This window comes from Balearica regulorum, chromosome 1 (genome assembly GCF_011004875.1).
Source record: "Balearica regulorum gibbericeps isolate bBalReg1 chromosome 1, bBalReg1.pri, whole genome shotgun sequence".
NCBI lineage: Eukaryota > Metazoa > Chordata > Aves > Gruiformes > Gruidae > Balearica > Balearica regulorum.
Genome location: NC_046184.1, coordinates 22,870,031 through 22,888,778, shown reverse-complemented (window position 1 = coordinate 22,888,778; position 18,748 = coordinate 22,870,031). Strand labels below are relative to the sequence as shown.

General features: G+C 40.7%; 1 protein-coding gene across 9 annotated transcripts in view; it reads left to right on the top strand.

Moving 5' to 3' along the window:
• Positions 1-18,748, top strand: part of PLXNB2 (plexin B2) — a 257,923-nt gene that overhangs the window by 204,000 nt on the left and 35,175 nt on the right. For all 9 annotated transcript variants that reach the window (XM_075742895.1, XM_075742891.1, XM_075742862.1 and 6 more), the window contains 3 exons: positions 2,044-2,216; positions 4,498-4,646; positions 7,630-7,738. In XM_075742895.1, coding sequence (XP_075599010.1) covers positions 2,044-2,216; positions 4,498-4,646; positions 7,630-7,738 — 431 coding nt within the window. The remainder of the gene's footprint in view (positions 1-2,043; positions 2,217-4,497; positions 4,647-7,629; positions 7,739-18,748) is intronic.

Below are 18,748 nucleotides of genomic sequence, written 5' to 3'. Positions count from 1 at the left end.
AATGATGTCTTGACTGAGTTTGTGCTGGTAAAGCTACTCAAAATCAAGTGGATATGCTGATTAGATGTAAGAAGGGTTAAGATCAGCCTTCATCATTGCATTAACTCCTCAGTATAAAGAAAAGAATAAAAGCATGTTATTCTGCTAAAGACTAGCTGTGAAACTGAATGCTGAGGTTTTTAAATATGCATCATTTAGAGGAAGACTGCCCTTATGAGGTTATATGCTCTCATGCAAGTGGCAGAGAGCCTGTAGCCAAGTTTTGGGCGTCTGTAATATTGTTCATGCCTGGCAGGAGAATAAGGGCACTGCTGAAAAATAATGGAAAACCAGCATTCTCATTTTACATTTTCATTTCGGTAGGAATCTGACATGGTAGCCTCTTGGAATTAGATTAAAAAAGCTACTGCTACTGCTGTTATCTAGGAAGATATCAATGCATTGAAATGTTAGTGACTGGAGGGTGCTTTTGCTGGTGTCCTTCCTAGAGTCCTGCTCCTCTGAGAATAAAAGGTTTCTTTAAATAGACATTTTTGATGGCCTTTACCATATGCAGTCTCAAAGGGATTTATCCTAGTCTGTCTTGCTCACATCTGATCACCTCTGTGTACTTCACTTTGCTTCCTGCATCTTTAAGGATGAAACTGCTTTGCAAAAATCCTAATGTCATGAAGGGTACCATTTCTTGAGACTTAATGAGCGTATAAAACACCTTATCACTACTGGAAAGGGGAGATGTCTGTCTTGTACTCCCCACTCCCATCTGTGAGCACATTTAACTCTTGAAAGAGCACAGGAGGAAACCTAGATAGTTTTCTGCTGTTCTGGTAAGTTAAGTTGATTTACAAGAGGACTCAACAAGTGCCAGAGCCTTGGTGGCAAAGTGTGAGGCTGTGTGACCAGAAAAAATGAGCAGCCAAAAAATACAGAGAAGCAGGGATGAAAGGAAGGAGCAGAAAAGGAGGGAGCAAGAAGTTCCCCTCTTTATGATGATCAGCTCACCTTCCCAGGAAAGCACAGCACTCACACGCTGAGTAATCTGTGCAACTTGCACGCTTCCCCTAGAGAAACATGTGGCATCTTTTCAGTCTGTTTTCTTCTGGGCTAGCTCTCAAGTGCATCTCCAAATGTTTTCTTGCAAGCCAGGCTTTCCTTATGGTGTTGAACCACCCAGCTATGTCTCAAGACTTTGCATCTATTGGGAAAATTAATTTTGTTCAGTGACTGTGCATTATGCTAGAGATTGATGAGGGCCAAAACAAGCTTAGTGTCTGGGACAGTTGGTGCGTGGTTCATCAGTAAGAGAGGCATGACTGTCAGACCTGATTTATTGGCTCAGAAAAAGTAGAATTAAACCTCACTACAGAAGGAATAAGGCATACATCAGGATGGCAATTCAAGACACAAGGGAAAACAAAAGCAAGAAAATAGAGAAGGAGAAATGAAGAGGTATTAACTTAAACAAAAGATAACACTTCATGAAGTGCTAACTTTCTATTCGGTTCAGGCTTTAGCAATGATTTTGGAAAGTCCCAGATGTCTTGGAAACAGCCAACAAAGGCAGCTCTCTTCCTTTAAATAAGCAACTGGCAGAGGTCCCATGCCAACTGATGTCTGTCCCTACCAACACCCATGCAGAGTTGGTAGTCTTCCGCCTCTAACTCCTGATACGCCAGGAGGACCTGTTCGTTTGAACTATTCTTTGAACAGTTGTATAGGCAGGTTCATTGAGGATAGTCAAAGAAAGGACTTTGTACTTAAACATTTTGACAATGCACGAGTGACAAAAATGCGTTTGGGTTCTACTTGATAGTTTATTCATACTCTGCACATGGATAGATTTTAGGTTTTTCCATACAGGGAAAAATACAGTTTTCTCTCAGCATCATTCAGGGGTTAAGTACAGAGTGTGTGTATTCTTCACACAGTTCAACTGAGCAACAGGCAGGCTTTGTACATGGGATTAGTTTTCCTTCCTGTAACACACTGAATATCCTTAAAACAGAGGAAAATGTCTAAGTGCATTTACCGTTCATATTTCAGTGACTCTGTACAACTGCTCTTATGGACGAAGCGACTGCAGCTTATGCCTCGCGGCCCATCATGACTATAAGTGTGTCTGGTGTGAAGAAGATGGCAAGCCCAGCAAGTGCGTTTATGAAAAACTCTGTCACGCTCCTCCCACTGACACGTGTCCTCATCCAGAAATCACTCGCGTAAGATTGCTTTTTTTCTCTCCCTACCAGTGTATTATTTTTGCAGAAGAAAGCATCCAAGCAAGCTCATACTGAAAGGCAGTTTTTTTCCTAGGGTGTTAAATAAGCCTCTGAAATAGCTGCGAGGAAATAATGCCAGTAGTGATGTGTGTGAGAGATTTGTAAAGACTCAAAATAAGAGACTGAATGGAGTCTTTGAGACTTCTTGTTTTTCAAGCTTTGTCCTCACTGTGCCAGAAGCCAGGCTAGCAGTGTACGCTTAAACATGGCACTTGATTCTTGGGAATTAGCATGGGTTTCTTCTCTCTCCTAAAGTCTTTTCTACCTGAAATAGGTCTGTAAGAGAGGTTCACTGCTCCTGGAACTACAAGCACTTAGCAGGCTCGTTAACAGACTTCAAACTAGACTTTTAAATAGTGTTGAATAAGGGAGCGGATTGTTTCTGCATCACAGTGTGTTTTCCAGGTGTCGGTGATAGTTCCTGGTCCACACTGGAATCAAACCCAAGACTATAGAAGTTGAATGTAAGAAGTCAGAGAGCCCAGATGTGCACCCCTGACTTACTCTGCGGTTCGAGCAGAGCAAGGACCCAGAGGTTGGACACAGGGCAAGGGAAGAGCGTTGTCCACCTTGATGGACCAGTAGCCAAAGCAAGAAGAAATAAATCCTTGTCCTTTCCAGCAACAAGCCAAATGCTGTTTTTCTGGGCATAACTGTAAAGAAAAGAGTGATACATACTTCCATTGGACAAATCTAAATTGCTGCTACAGTGGTATCAGTACTTTGAAACTCAGACACACCATTTGATGAGAACACATCCCAAGCCATCACAAAATGCAGTAACTGTATGACAGAGGTTGAGAGTCATAACAGGGATGTTTCACTCAATAGGAAGTGTTTAATTCTGAAACCTGTGGCTCAAAGCAGTAGAGACGCTGAATATTCTGAGGCTGTGCAGTTAGAGGTGCAGTGTGGGTACAGGCAAACCAGCAGCACACTGGATGAGGTTGGCTGTGATGGTGTATCTAAGAAGAAATGGCAGGTAAACAGTTGAAGTCTGTCAAGGAAGGCAAATACCCTGAAATCTCGACGGAAAGAATTGAGAAGAATACTTGTGTGATAGCTGTGCCCAGATGAAGATGATTTGAGTGGGAAGGAAAAGGAAAATTTTCACCTGGGATACTGTTTGTACGTGATTGTGGATTAAATACTAAATACTAAATTACTAGGTTTTGTAAAGCTTTTGTTAGCTTCAGATTTGAACAAAATATTTGGAAACGTCTACACAAAGCATTGAGTCATTTTTCATCTAGTTTATTTATGAGTTGAGTGCACAGGGTTGGCCAGCGGGCAGAAGGTTTAGGAAGTCAAGGCAGTGGGAGAACAGAGCAAGTGATTCTGGAGCTGGGCTGGGCAGCAGCAGCCATGTCTCTGTGCTCAGACTTGCTTAGATCTAAGAAACTCTGATTTTGATGGAGCAGGCATTAAAGTCCAGACTTTCAGAAGCTGCATTTGTTTGGCTTCCGATTACTGCATTTGGGACTGTGCAACCTCCCTCTTCTTGATGGCAAACTCGCAGCCCTCCAAAGTTGAAGACCTGCAAAGATCTTGCTGGAGGTGGTGCAAATATTACATAGGAAAGCAGGTTAGTCTCCCCATAAGTATTCAAAATTCAAGTGCCTCTTCAGGCCGTATTTCAACCAGAGAAGTCCACTGCAACTGCCGGATTTTTTCAGTCCTCATTTTAATTGCAAATTTTTTAATTAGCATCAGCCCATGTACTGCAGCATCCTACCATTTGATGCAGTAAGGAAGATCGGGGACTAGAGGAACTTTTGAAGACACTATGTGGGGCAACGCTGCATGTTAGGAAGGTGCACTGTTCTGATGTGAACCTAAAGGGAGAAAATCATGGCAAAAACATGCTGGAAAAACTCCTTGGAATGATTGTGAGATGTACTCAATCCATTTGCTTTTCAAAATCACAGTGCTTTAGTGGAGGAAGCAAACTTAAAACAGAGTAAACACCAGGCAACAGTTTTGTACATAACAGTCTGCCACAGGAGACACAAAATCTGCAGCTGACGAATACTAGTTCTGAGCAGCAAATGATTAATTAACATTAAAAAGTTACATAGTGTGTTTCTGTGGGGGTCCTACAAGAAACATCTTTTGCATTTCAAGTATGGTTAAGTCAAAGTAGCTTTAAATAACATGGAATAGCAACATCATCACTGCAGTATTTAATTTTACTTTTTTTTCCCCCTTTATGCAAACACAGATTGAGCCAGAAACTGGACCACTGAGTGGTGGAATTCTTTTGACCATAATGGGATCTAATTTGGGAATAAAAGCAGAAGATGTAAAAAATATAACGGTGGCAGACAAGGAATGTCTTTTCAAAGAGGAATTCTACTCTGTTTCCACAAGGTAATTGCTGGATATTTCACAAGACTTTAGAAGAAAAAAGGAACTTCTGTGCATTTTCAGGAGAATATGATCTTCCTGTGGTTATAAAAGATTATCAATAGAGGAAAGAGCTAGTGTGATATACCTGCAATATTTCATAGTAACATGTCTGAGTATGTATTTAAAATTGTTATAGATTCTAATACAGCAACAAATTTACAATAGCGTACTACCACCCTGCTTCTGATTGATTGATTTTTTTTTTCCTCATTTGAAAAGCTTTCATAAAACTATTACTGCAGATATCTCAAGACCATTTATTTGTTTTTAAATTAAAGGCATCACAGATGTACATCTAGTCATTGAAATCTTTGCTAAATCTGAACCATTGTGCAGCTAAGCATACAACATTTATGGGAAAGTAGGCAGAGCAAGAGGAAGCTTCAATCTTTCTGTTTTAGTCCAGCCATAAAGCTTGTTTCCTGGGGGCAGGGAGGAAGCCCAGAGTTTTGGTTTAGCTTTAGATGACTAAGTTTCATCACAGAGTCAACAATCCATGGATGTTGAATTGCCTAAGCAGGTTGGTAGATGTTTTGCAGATTACTTGTCACACTCTTAAGCAGTGCCAAAAATTAAAACAAAGTGCCTAAATTCTTATAGGTAGCTAGGTGTTTACTGTGATTGATTGTATCAAGCATCTGATTTCAAGAGAGAAATACTCTTTTGGTATTAGCTGATAAAAAGCATAGCATGAAAGTTCAGTAGTAATATTAAGAGTAATGACATATTTCAAGCAGTGTAATTTTTTATTCATTTTTGATATTTAAAGCTGCAGTTGAAACCTTGGCTCTCTTTCCCTTCAGTTAATTTAAAGCGTAATACGGTAACTTTGCTATTTTTGTGGTGTGTTTTGAAAGGGATTTTGAAGATACCTAAGTGATTTCTTTAGCTTTTGAAAGATGTTTAGCTTTAGTCAGTTTGTGGATCAGGCATTTAGAAGATTCCCAGGCCCCTAAGACTTAAAAATGTGTATAAAGCTGTATATCTCTTACTACTTCCCAAATCCATTGCCGTCACTTGTGTGTTTACATATGCATCACCATCCACAAAATTCCCAACTCTTTTACGGTCATCTTTTCCCATTCCCTATTTTCAATGTTTGCAAAAGCTGTGCTGAATTGTAGCATAGCCTTACAAGAATTTCCCCAGCCTCTTGGCTTTTTCTAAAGCTTTTTGATATTTTTAAATACATGGAAAGGAGCCAGAACTGAGATGACTGGTTCCTTGTATCATAGCAACATTACTGGTTTCCTAAGCTCTGCCAGTGTGGTAATGGGTGAGAACAAATGCAACTTGCATAATGTCATTTATCAACAAATTAGGGGGTTTTGAAGGATGTTCTCCATTAGGGAAGCTTTGAAAAAGAAGTTATTCAAAATCTCCAAATAGGTGTCTATAATTTTCTGTCTTTATCTTCCTCCTTTCTTTTGTTTTATTATTACCTTCTTTTATTTAATTTAATAAAAAAAAAAAGTAAGTGCCTAGTCTTGCTCCCCTATCCGTCTGCAGTAAAAAGCTAGTCATTTTTAGGAGACAGTTGCTCCCATGGGCAGGAGAGCAGCAAGATTTAAGGCACTTAAGGCTGCTTTCTGGCTCTGCGGTGATTTAATTGTTGGCCTTCAAGAAGTCATGTTCTCATTCTTTGTAGTTTTCCATTTGTAACGTGGGGGAAGGGAGGCAATGCCAACACTGGGGAGGGGAGGGAACTTTTCTCAATTAAAATCCCTGCTAGCCACATTATGGCGTTACACACACACACACACCCCGGCCCCGGCCCCCGACTGCTTTCCCTAGCTTGACATATGGTAGAAATTCCTCCAAAGGCACCATTTCCTGTTTCTGCCTGACAAGAAGATACAACTTCCAAGAATACAGTAGAGAGATGATGAGGAACAGACTCCGGCAGCCATACACATGCCAGGACATGCAAGAATTTAGAGAATTTTGTCCATTTGCCAGTACCCAGGCAAAAAAGTCTGGAGTGATCTGCAGAGGGACTTGACAATCCTTTTATTATAAGTCCCGATTTAAATACATTATACCCAGTAATTTGGGGTTGCTGTTTTGGGGGTTTTTTTTCCTATTTGAGGGGTTTTTTAAGCAGTTGTGCACTGCTTAAAGAAGAATAGCAATAATCTCAGAGGGAAAGAGCAAAGGAAATGAGCAGTGATCCTCAGGGTATGTCCTATATGAAAGTGCCTGCCTGCGCAGGCTGCAAACATTATATACCTCCTTATCTAGCTGTATTATCAGCTCTCCATTAAGCATTTGCCCCAGTTTTCAAGTGTGTCGAATCTTTACTGCATTTTCATGCTTATAATTCTGTGGATCACCTGTTTGAAATAATAAAAATTTAAACATCCTAGCTATCACTCAGCAGCAGTGTTAGTTAAGGTGGTGTTTTCTCGGCCAGTGTTCCTTGACCTCTGATTTTGCCTGGGTTATCTGAGGATTTATTTTCAGGGAACAGTAATTTCAAAGGGATTTTCATCATAGGTGTGAAAATACAGTCGTTTAGTGCTGAAAGATAGCAGGATGCACAACAAAAGTATCAGCAGCTAAAGCACACAAAATTATATGATAGCTGATGGTCTGAATCTCACATCAAGTGGGGGGGGCCTTTGTTTTTTTAACATCACAAGGTCCAGTGAAAACGTTGTGTAGCGTTGGAGAGGTTCACCTCTGACTTCTGGGATGAATTTGAGAGTTATATAGAAGACACGTCTACTAACGGACTGCTAAAGTAGCTGCTGTATGCAGTTTTAGACAGAAGATTAAACTATTCTTGGGTGGTTTTGCTGGGAATCTGAGGCAGCATTCAAGTACCTTGTGTAGGATAAAGCGAAGTTAGTGCTTTTGCTGGCAGGGTGTGTGGTAGCTCACATACTTTGCATTGGTATTGCAGCTGTTAGTTCTAACATAAACTTACATTCTTTCTTGCTAGGATTGTATGTGAGGTTGGACCAATGAATGAACCAAAACAAGGTCAAATTGAAGTTAACATCAATGGAAAATTAGGTAAATCGCCAAGTAACGTCCTGTTTACATACCAGGTAAGTGCATTTTTATGAGACCTGTTTTATACTTCATGTATGACTTAAGTTAGAAATGTACCTGTTAAGTACAGAATCACTTGTGTTTGCTTTAAAAACTTTCTTCATCAATAGCACTGTCATTCAAGAATGTTAGAAAACACTTAACTGGAGCGTTTCTTTATATAAAGGGTGTACCAAAAATCTATTCTGATAATAGATTCAAAGTTTTAAAATAGGATGATGTTGTTTGCAATTCTAGTTAAAAAGATGTGGTAGAAAAGAAACTGTAATAAACTTATTCAGTAGTGACATAATATCTCTTCAGTGTCACTATTGAATAAAAAAAAAATCATCAGTGCAAAAAATTAGGTATTCTTTAGATGTACAGTTGGTGCACTATTTTAATCACAGTGTTTAGTCTAGCCAATGTTCTTAATTACAAGAATGGATGCAGAGCAGCTGAAGAATAAGTAATGAAGGTACATTACTTTTTTAATAATTTATTTCATTCAAAAATATAGCATGCAGAGCCACAGACAGCGTGATGTGTGTTCATATTACATGTGCCTTGTTTTCAGTGTCACTATGAAGGAGAATTTCATTTGTGTCCTAAGTGCTTTACCCTAAATGTGGCCTTAGGTTATAGGTGGTCTAGCCTGTGGTTTTAGCAGCAAGTAGCTTTATCTGTATCTATGACATCTTCAAAATTTATAAGAGCCTGCGATAGTTCAGAGGTTTAAATTGTCTCTGTCCTTATATTGATACTTAAAATTACACCTATAAACTGTAAATTTATAAAACATAAAGCATGGGTTAGGCTTTTATCTCCTCCCTTATTTAAACTTCCTTCTCATGAATTCTTGATATCTTATGAGAAGGAAGGGAAAGGAGTCGGCACTAAGCCATGGAATAAGTCAAGAATTATATTCTACTGAGAAGAGGATATTCTTGTTTTCACAGAACAGGCTAGAAGTGGTTTTTCCATAACTTCCAAGCAAATACCTCCTCTCCCTGGTGATATCTCTGCAAAAAACACCCTTTTTGCTTGAAAATGTCCACTGTTTCTTTGTGGAAATGTAGGCTATAATTAAATCTTTCTTCATCGATGTCATTCGTCTTAACCAGAGAACAACATAATCTCCCATGTTTATGTGTTTGTGGTTTCTAGGACAGAGGCTGTGACAGTAAAGTCTACATGAGATGAGATTTTGACATAAACCCATTGTGTTGGGTATATTTTATACCAGTTCTCCTATGCTTCTCCTGTGTGTAAAGTTTCTTCCCTGGTTTGCATGAAAACCACGTGAAGTTATGGAGTGTGTTGAAATATAATCTGAAGGCCCCATGCAGACTTTGAAAACTTGTCTGTGAACTTGTTCTGGTGTGATTCCCTTCTCAGCCCATCTGGGAGGCGAGCTAAGCAGCCACCACTTTTGGCTGCTTAAGGGAAAGATTCTTGATCACCCAACAGTGAGGCTCTAGGAGAAGCTGCCGTGCACAGGCGTAATCCAGGTAGATGTTTTCCTGGCAGACTCCCTCTGTGCCAATCTCTGCCTGCATTGTGGTTACTGAAATATCAGATACCTAAGCTAACTGTCGATAAAGAGCATTTTTATTTACTGCAAAAATCTTTCCATGGGGACTCTACAAAATGCAAAGCAATGGCAAGCAATGCAGTTCATGCCTTGAAACTGGTGAGATTGGTTTCTAGTTTCATTTCTCCTAGTTCCACAAGAACATGAAGCCAACTGTGGACTGCAGTAGGATTAAAGTCAGTACAGGAGCAACACATTCACCATCACCTCTACAAGTGTGACACGAGCGCTTTTGGTGTGAGAACAGATGATCAGAGCAGACAATCGCATCAGTTGATGTTGTCTTAAAAGCTACAATCTTGTTTCACTGCTGTTCTCAGGCAGTTCTTTGGTGACTTCTTTCCGCAGACATGTGAAATCTGTGCTTTGTTTAAAACCTCTTCTATTGAGTATATACAAAGGAAAGAAAATACTCTTCTTTCCAAGAGCCTTCCTAAAATAAATTTTCTATTATGTATTTCCTCCTTTCTTTGGCACATTGTCTGTCTACCCTCCTGCTGGTAATTATCGCTGTTTTTACGGTGTGCTCTGATCACCCGAAACACAATAGCTTCAGCTTTAGCAGTGACCACTGTAAATGCAGTGTGTGGCAGCACAGGGCAGAAGTGCACAAGCAGTGCACAAGGAGACAATGCAACTGCTCAGCCCGGTGTGTCTGTGTACACTGGAGGTGTCACCGTACACCCCACAGTCTCAGCCTTGTACATGTGACTAGTGTCTACCACCAAAAGCACATAGTCCATTACCAAGTAGATTGGATATAAGGAAGATTTATGGTTTTTATGAGGGTGGTAATTTCACTGGAACAGAGAAGTTGTGGATGCCCCATCCCTGGAAGTGTTCAAGGCCAGGTTGGATGGGGCTTTGGGCAACCTGGTCTAGTGAAAAATGTCCCTGCCTCTGGCAGGGGGGGTTGGAACTAGGTCGTCTTTGAGGTCCCTTCCAACCCAAACCATTCTGTGATTCTATAAGTACTACTACATTTGGCTCTTGTTGATATCCAGTCTGAACAATGAGATGCATTTTTTAAAGACAGATTGATGAGGATCAATAGTCAGCACAACTTGGGGCTCAGACTTGTGCTTCTGCCCAGTCTGCCAGCACAGCGCATTTCTGAGCCAAGGAATGTGTGAGACCTCCATTAAATGGGTCAGAAATCCAGTTAAAAGGGAAGCCATGGTTTCAATTTAAAATTATTTCTGAACTAAAATGCACTGGTCCACAAGAGTCTCTGCTGCGCAGTAAACACCTTGTCTATATTTGCTGCATAACAGAGGAAGAAAGTTCCGTTTCTCCCTACCCATCACAATTTCTCTATCCAGCCTGAGTGATGCTGAAGTCCAGCTGTTCCTGTGAAAGTAAATTCTGGTAACCCGGTCCTCCTCTGCTGACATTTGTGTTGTTTCACTATAAGCAGGATCAGGCAATAATCACTCTCCTGTTTAGTGAAATAGAAATGAAGTGGTGCTAAATTTTAATATCCAGCTATGCGGTACATCTGGACTACTGAGAGCTTGGCTGGTCTCTAAGTCGGTGGAGCAGTAACACAGCTAAAGGCCAGTCCTGCTTTTTCGTTTGTTGTTGACTTTGTCCGATTTGCTTCTTACTATGACAGTGAGAACCAGTATCAAAGGAAGGAGTTCAGCTTTTCCTAGGTATATGGCCCAGATTTGCAGATCCCATACAGCCATGATTCCTTTCTCAGAATACCTCATCTTCAGACTCCAGCCACCAGAACAAGAGCTTGCAGCTGGTTCTGGGACCTCCAGCATCTGTTTGCAAGAGCAATTCTGTGAGTTTTAGGCTGTGCAGGTTAAAAAGACTGTATGGTTTCAGAAAGCTCATATAAATGTAAGATGGGGAAATTAGAGGTAGAACTTTGCAAAAGTGTAAAACATTTCTGAAGTGCTGAAGGTAGTTTAGGGACTGTCTTGGAAATAAGGACTTTTAGTAAATCAGGAAGTCTATTTGCCTAAATAAGATGAGATTAATAATCAAAAAGAGGAAGAAGGGGGGATAAATTAGAGTCTGATCTAAGTGTGACTATTCACCATACTGTAAGCTCACATGTGAACCTGAACAGCACAGTTACATTTAACAAGGTGCACTCTTCTGCCTTAATCTACTCCCAACTTGGCAGTTTCCTCTCACCTCCATCCATCCTCTGCTTTCCTTCTTGATGTTTGAAGCAATTGCTCTGGGTGCTCTCACCAGTGCAGTGCCATTAGTGCCACAAGGCTTTTGCAGAGGGTTTTGGCTCACTCTGATTTTTCTCCCTGAGTCTTTACCTCAACACATGCATTTTGCACTGTAGTTGGGGGGTTTGAGTGGGTTTTTGCAGGGAGGGGGTGGTATTACATGCTTGTTGCCATTACAATTGATGCTGATAAGCCAGACATCTGCAGCAGTCTGGAATTGCTCCCAGAGGATCTTATTTTATTCTTAAGTCCTGGAGCACTTCTTGTTTGTGTGTCAGCCTGCACAGGGGCCAGGAGAACTCCTGGGTAGCTGAGTTTTAGCGAAGTTGGCCCTTTCTCATGTGGATATTATTAAACTTAATTCTCTGTCATCTGAGCTATGCACTTAAATAAATGTCCCACCTTCCAGTGCTCATGGCTCTGCTTGAAAGCTGTCAGTGAATGCTGGCTGTATGATAATGAAGACTTTCTAGTCGTGTGTGCTTCCATTTCTTCATCAAACCTGTCAGCAAGGTTCTGTAGTCTTTTCAGAAAATCACGTGGTGTCTGCCTCACGATAAAAAGATGCTGCCTGCAATCCAAAAAATTAGTTGTTTGAAATACCAACCCTTTGCATAAGCATCCCATCCACAGCAGATAGCATGCAATGTGCGTTGCCAGGGAAGTGTTCTGCCTGGGCACCTGGAAGCATTTGATCAGCTCACATGGTGTGAGATTTGGGCAAAGCAGCCCCAGAAAGGCAGGACTCAGCTCACTTCTCTGCCGTTGCAGAAATAACCCAGAAACTGAAGCCTGGCTTGTGTTGTGGATGCTGTGACGAGGTGAGCTGGTGGGTCAGGTCAGCCACTGCGGTGAACACCAGTCTGCCAAGAGTGCGCAATGGAAATTCTCTGGTTGAATATCCTGTGAGTGGGTGGCTTGTGTGAGGAAACAAGAAGCAGGCTCTCTTGAGTCTGAGAAAGGAGGGAAGTGGAGAGGGAAAGAGCAGTTCCTAATGACTTGTGTGCCCTGTTCAGAAGCTTAATTTAGCTCCTACGGTTACCTTTATAGTGCATGAAATGACATTTTGACCCCCAAGAAGGTGGGTGGTGTCTACAGCACTTCACGGGCTATGCCTTTAATGCCTTTAATTTTTGTGTGCATTATGTGCAAGGGTTGGCAGAATAATTTGGCTTTCAGTGTGGGACAGATAATTTTGGTAACAAATCAGCTGTTTTACAGACCTGCTTCAAGAGCTAGAACTTACTGCATCTGGACCAGGATGAGGAAAGGGAAAGGTTACTTGTGGAGGAAAGGATGGATGAGATAAATGCAGGGCAATAAGGCGCTCTGTACATTTGTGAAAATTTTTTCCACATGTGTGTGCGCTGTCATCAGGTCCTTGACACATCCTGTGCTCTCCTTGTGTGGAAGCACAAGAGCCCATTCCTACTTGTGAAGATGTGCACTTGCATCAAAGGCAAACCCCCAATCAGAGTTCACAGGAGCTGGCAGAAGGGAGCTTAGGTGGCTTTGCCATTTGCTGCCCATTATGTCCATTTGAACACATCCATCTGTTGCTGGCTTCCCCTGGTGCTGCAGCTGGCATCTCTCACGACATCATGGGGATATACTGTGCCACCATCCTCTTTTCCCTCCCCAGTTGTCTCTCTGTTTGTGGTCTGGCATGGTTGTGTTTTCTTCAGGATCCCTCTCTAAAGGATAGACTTCATGCCAAGGTTTCTTTGCATCTCTGTGAGGCTCCCCTCCTCTGTTGCCTTCCAACTGTTCCTGAATTTCTGGCCCCTCTTGTGATCCACCAGTAACCTCCTTGGTGGCTGGTTGTTTCTCTCTTCAATTTTCTGCATTAGTGAAGGATAAAGGGTAACCACTTTTATCTCGGTGGTGTAGCTCTTGGGCTAGAAACTGCCTACCACAGATTCATATTATAGTAGATAGTATCCCTATTTACAGAGTCATGCCCAGGAATATAAAAAGCTGAGGATGTGCTTGGTGACAGATGAGTGGAAGAGAAATGGAAAAAGAAGAGATGTAGAACCTAGGTGATGGTCCATAGGAGTGCACTCCTCTCATTCTTGAATACTGTGCAAGGGACCAGAATTAAGTTGGCTGGACATGACAGTGTAAACCAGGAAAGCTACAAAGCAAACAGAGTGAAAACGAATGTGAATCAGCCTGGCAGATCAGATCCCAAATGCAAGTCGGATGAGTGAAAAAGGGCTGAGGGAATGATTCTCTTTTGCACCAGCGTGTCTTTAATGGGAAAATTGCAAAGAAGCTGGATAAAAAAAGAAAAGGACAATAGGAGTAACCCCACTCTTAGCCAGGTAAAAGCTGTGCTTTGATTTGACACCAGCAGACCACAGACATCTAAAATGCTGGAAGCTTTCTGAAAGCATTTTCAGCCTGTAAAAGGTATCTTTTACCAAAAATGTAATCAGAAACCTGAAGAAATAAGAGATCACCTTCCTAACTGTGCAAAAAGACTAACTAAAAGTCATAAAATATTAAAGATGAAAAAATTCACTCTAGGTTAGTAAACAGGATGAAAAATATAAGAGCTGACATGTGAATGAATGCTCAGAAGGTCTGCAGTAGCTGTGTAAGAGCAGCAGTCATGTACACTGCTAATAAGTAAGTTCACATCTAAGTGTGATTATAAGTGGAACAGACATGGAGATAATTTACCTTCTAGCATGCAGAAAGCATGGAACTACAATGAAAAAAATCTCAGCATTTCTGTGAACAGATTTGTAAGTAGGAGGCAAAGGATAGAAACAGAGCAAGCGAAGGAAAGACTTCTGGCTGCAATGAAGAAAACAGGACACTGGAAAATGGCCTGAGTGTGAAGTCATATACATACTTGGGCCAGTGTAAGCTGTTTTGCCAGTATTTTTCTTTTTTTTTTCCCCAGTACCTCTGTGCTGACAAAGCACAGAGCGCCTCAGAGGACATACTGTGCAAGACTATGACATTACTGTGAGACAAAACCAAAAAATATAGTTTGTGAAGCTCAGGTTAGTCCCTCATGCAAAGATAAGGCAGTGGCACACGGGAATGTGAATGCCATGTAAGGGGATTCATTGGTATTACAAAGAGAATAAATGAATGTGCTACCAAACGAAATAGCACTATTTGAATGTTACGTACCATAAGCAATGTACAAGGATTTAGAAATTGTCATTGTCTCAACGCTTCAAATTGGAGCAGATAACCACTGCTTTCAGGTAAACCATATCAACAGGATGGGTACTGACCACAGTCATAAAATAGAAGAGGTAACCTGTTTGTAGCATTATTATCCTTCCAGCAAAGCTGCCTAATGGTTATCAAAGCACTGGGAAAACTGGTTATCAATCAGTTCAGAAGTACTAACCCAGCAGTCTGGTACAACGTGGGAAAGTTGGGTTGCAGATGGACTTTGAGACCTCTAGTTCAATGTTATTACACCTAAATAGGATTTAAGGAAGGTTTGTATGTAAGATACATAAAATGCTCGTATTTCCTATGACTGACAAGCTACAATCTGCTTGGACCTACAAGCAAGAAATCCTGTCAAGATCAAATTATTTTTTCAGAATAAACCATGAGTAGGGAGCAAGCTACACCTGTTGACAAGATGGACTAGTTGTAAGTCCCTTCTAACTGTACTGTTCTGTTCTGTACTATTCTACTTCTATTCTATTCTATTCTACTGTATTCTAAACAGCATAGCTTTACCAAAAATGCAAACCCACTTCCTACATGACATGAGTTTGAAAGCATAAGCTGGTGGGGAGTCCTGGCAGCGGGAAGTCCTTCCACTGAGAGATGGCTTACCAGACTCAGCAGGAAACAGGCCAGAAGACCCACATAACGATGTGAGCTGTTATTGCAGAAAAGATTTATGCTCAAACATCAAACTACCTGGAAGACATGAACAATATTTGCCTGGTGACAAAAGGAGAAGTATGGAACACTGAAACCTGAAAGAACATTCCTCCATTTCAAGCAAAATAAGAAAAAGACTGAAATAAAATGAATTATTATTTTCTACACTTTAAGGAATTATAAAACAAGGGTTAAATTAGTGTTTGCAGGGTTGTTTAAACTTTACTGTGTCCATGAGAAATGAAGTATTACCAAGTCCTCACAAGGGCTGACATTTTCCAGAAGAATTATTACAAGGCTGCTACAAATTCCATATAGGACACATAATCAAATGTTCTGTTTAACATCATAATTGCACCGAGCACTGCGGTGTGATGTTATAGTGGTGCACTGCACTGTGATGTTACAGAAAGTGTGACTTCCCCTGGGCACCTTATGACTGAGCAAACAAAGATCCCGAGGTGCAGAGGGCTGAAAATGAAAGCAGGGTATTTATTATGATGGCAGGCACAGTTCTGGTTCAGGCACTGAAATGAGTAAAGAGCAGAAACAAGGAGAGAAAAAATCCTTGAGGGGCTTTAGAAAAGGTGGAATCACTGATCTCGCAACACTTGAGCTCCTGGGTTTGTCAGTGCTGTCTGTAATGGTTGAACATTCAGTATTGCTTGGGGTTGAATCCAAATTAAAGGGAGTTGCCTCTTGGTAAAAGTAGCGGTTTTATTATCTCTCAAACAAGGTTTCCAGTGAAGGATTTACCCTCTGCCCTTTGTTTTCTTCTGCAAGGAGAAGGAATCATGCAGGGCTGTGGTACACAACCTAGAGCTATGAGTTAGGTGCAGCTTTGTAGACTGTGTAAGATGAGACTAGACCTGTCAGCTTCCAAGGGTCCGAACCTCTCTGTCCCATGGGTGAGTGCCATGTCAGCTGTGGGAAGGGGCTACCTTCTGCTTAGGTAACACGATTCTTCTTGAAGGCTTGTAGCACCACTGATGGTACTTTGTCAAATTATCTTGGCATTCAGCGAAATATCATTCTCCTGCTGATCCTATCTACCTAATTGCATTTTTGAAAAATGCTTTCCGGTTGAGCATTTGGATGAACCAATTTTTTTTCTTTATTGGTATTCTTAAGAAGACCACCAGGTGGGCCAATGTAGCGTTGCTCTTTGACCCATCCATGAATATTTTAGAAGAACACTAAAACTTGCTCATAGCACATTGGTTTTGCAATAAAATGGTTATTAAAATTGTTAAAATTCTTGATAATTTATTTTAACTATTTATTTTTTCTTAAGGTCCTTAAGAGGAAGGGAAAGGGGGAAAATGTGAAACAGAAAATAGCAAGTTAAAATTAATCAAATCATTTTCCTGACAGGTTTACAGTAACAAACTGTTAGTATATGATGCTTTGTCTTAGCAGTCAAGCTGAAGCATTCCTCTGCAGACAGAGCACGGTTCAGCTTCTCCTTATTAGATCATCTTTATGAGGCATACACATTATTTGGTCTCTGGAGAGCTCTTGGTATTTGCAAAATTACTTTAAATACGTTAAATATGAGTACTTTGAATTAAGCTGTTTTAAAATAGTCTTTTGAGGAACTGCTGCAAGACTAGTGATTAGATAGAAAATAAGGGTTAAACCATAACTGTTCCACCTTCTCCTTGGCTGCTACCTGCCTTCGCTCCCAGCGCGGTTCTTGACCTTGGTTTTCCATCCAGCCTGAAGTGAAGCTGAGATGTCCCTACGCCATGATGCAGCTGTGCCGTGGATGGTGAGAGGTGTGCGTGGTGTGTTCTCCCATCCGGCATAGCTGGGCTTCAACTTCCAGCAGAGTTGGAGTCTTGCCAGGAAAAAAAAAAAAACGACCACCAATTTCTGGGGAAAACAGAACAGATACTTGTTACAGTTCTCCATTGATGCAGTGTTATTCAGAGATAACTTTGCTGTTTGGTTACCTATATATCCCTGTTCCTAGGGAGGCAAATGTAGGCCACTACTAAAAGGTCCCACACAGAAAATGGTACTGGATGATTCTGCTTCAAGTTCGTGGCTCGCTTGATATTTACTGGTTGTTAGCAACAGAGCCAGCTGACACGCTGCCAAAGTTACCCATCAGATAACCCAGCAGAGCTTTAACAGGGCAATTATTTCACATTTTTGCAGTAAGAAAGGAATACAGCTGTCTAGCAGAAGTTCTTAGCAAGCTTCCTTTCATTTTTTATGCTGAGGTTACAGAGAACAGTGGTGTGTGATGCTTCAGAAACATTTTCTTGTTGCTTTCCTTCCTAAGTCTCTGCTTAAAGGCTTGGCTCTAAGTGTTTTCTTGTTCCTTTCCTTCCTAAGTCTGTCCTTAGAGGCTAGGCTTTCAGTGGAGGTAGTATTTAGGGAAAAGGCTACGAGTTTTAAATAGTTTTTCTGAGATTCAGGGATAATGATTTTGTCCATAGTGATTCTTCAGTGGTTCTTGGGGATTACCTTCCTCCGAAAGCTATCGCAGGCATGTTAGGCAGCTAATCATTGCTGTGGATTTTTACTACAGATGATACAGTGATCCAACATGCTTAACAATTTATAGCAATTAAGATTTAATTTGAAGTTAATAAAAGGTATGGTTTTCTGTCCATGTGGTAAGGTTACACTTAAAGTATTTGATAGATTTTTATAAGCAATGTATTAACTGTATTTTATACACAATTTTGATTGTAATTTTTAGCAACAAAATTGTGTTACAAAAAAGCACAAATGAGCTTTTCTGTGAAGTGTGTGTCTAGACTTGTGTTAATTTAGAGCTCAAGTACGATTTTTAAAACTGACCCACTCAAATTTTTTATTCACCCTGTCATGACTTATTTCAATTTAGCTTAAATGAGCAAGCAATTAAATCCAAAGCAGCATATGCACAGTGAGGACCTAAGTGAGCAAGTTTTATTCAAATCTGTTATATTGAATCAAGGCTCCTTTTTGTTCTAAAAAATGCTTAAAAATGACTTTGAGTCACTTCCCTACATAAAATCTTGTAGCCTGAGTGATGTATTAAATTAGAATGAAATCAAAGGTTAGCACATGAGAGCAGTCATATGCTGCAGAAACATACATCTTGAGGAGTGAAGGGTTTACAAACAGATTTCTCTCAGGGAAGAAAAGCAATTGACACCCAATTAGTGTTAAAGCATATTCCTAAAGCTCAATGACTTGAGAGCAAATTACAGTTGTCATTGTGGATTTGTGAAGTGTGCTGAACCATGATGCAACTGAGAAGTTGCTCAGACATGAAAGTATAAAACAAGCACAGCAAGTACGGATTCACCGCGTTTCTGTAATAACTGTTTCAATAAAACAAATTTGTAAAGTAACCACGAGGTCCG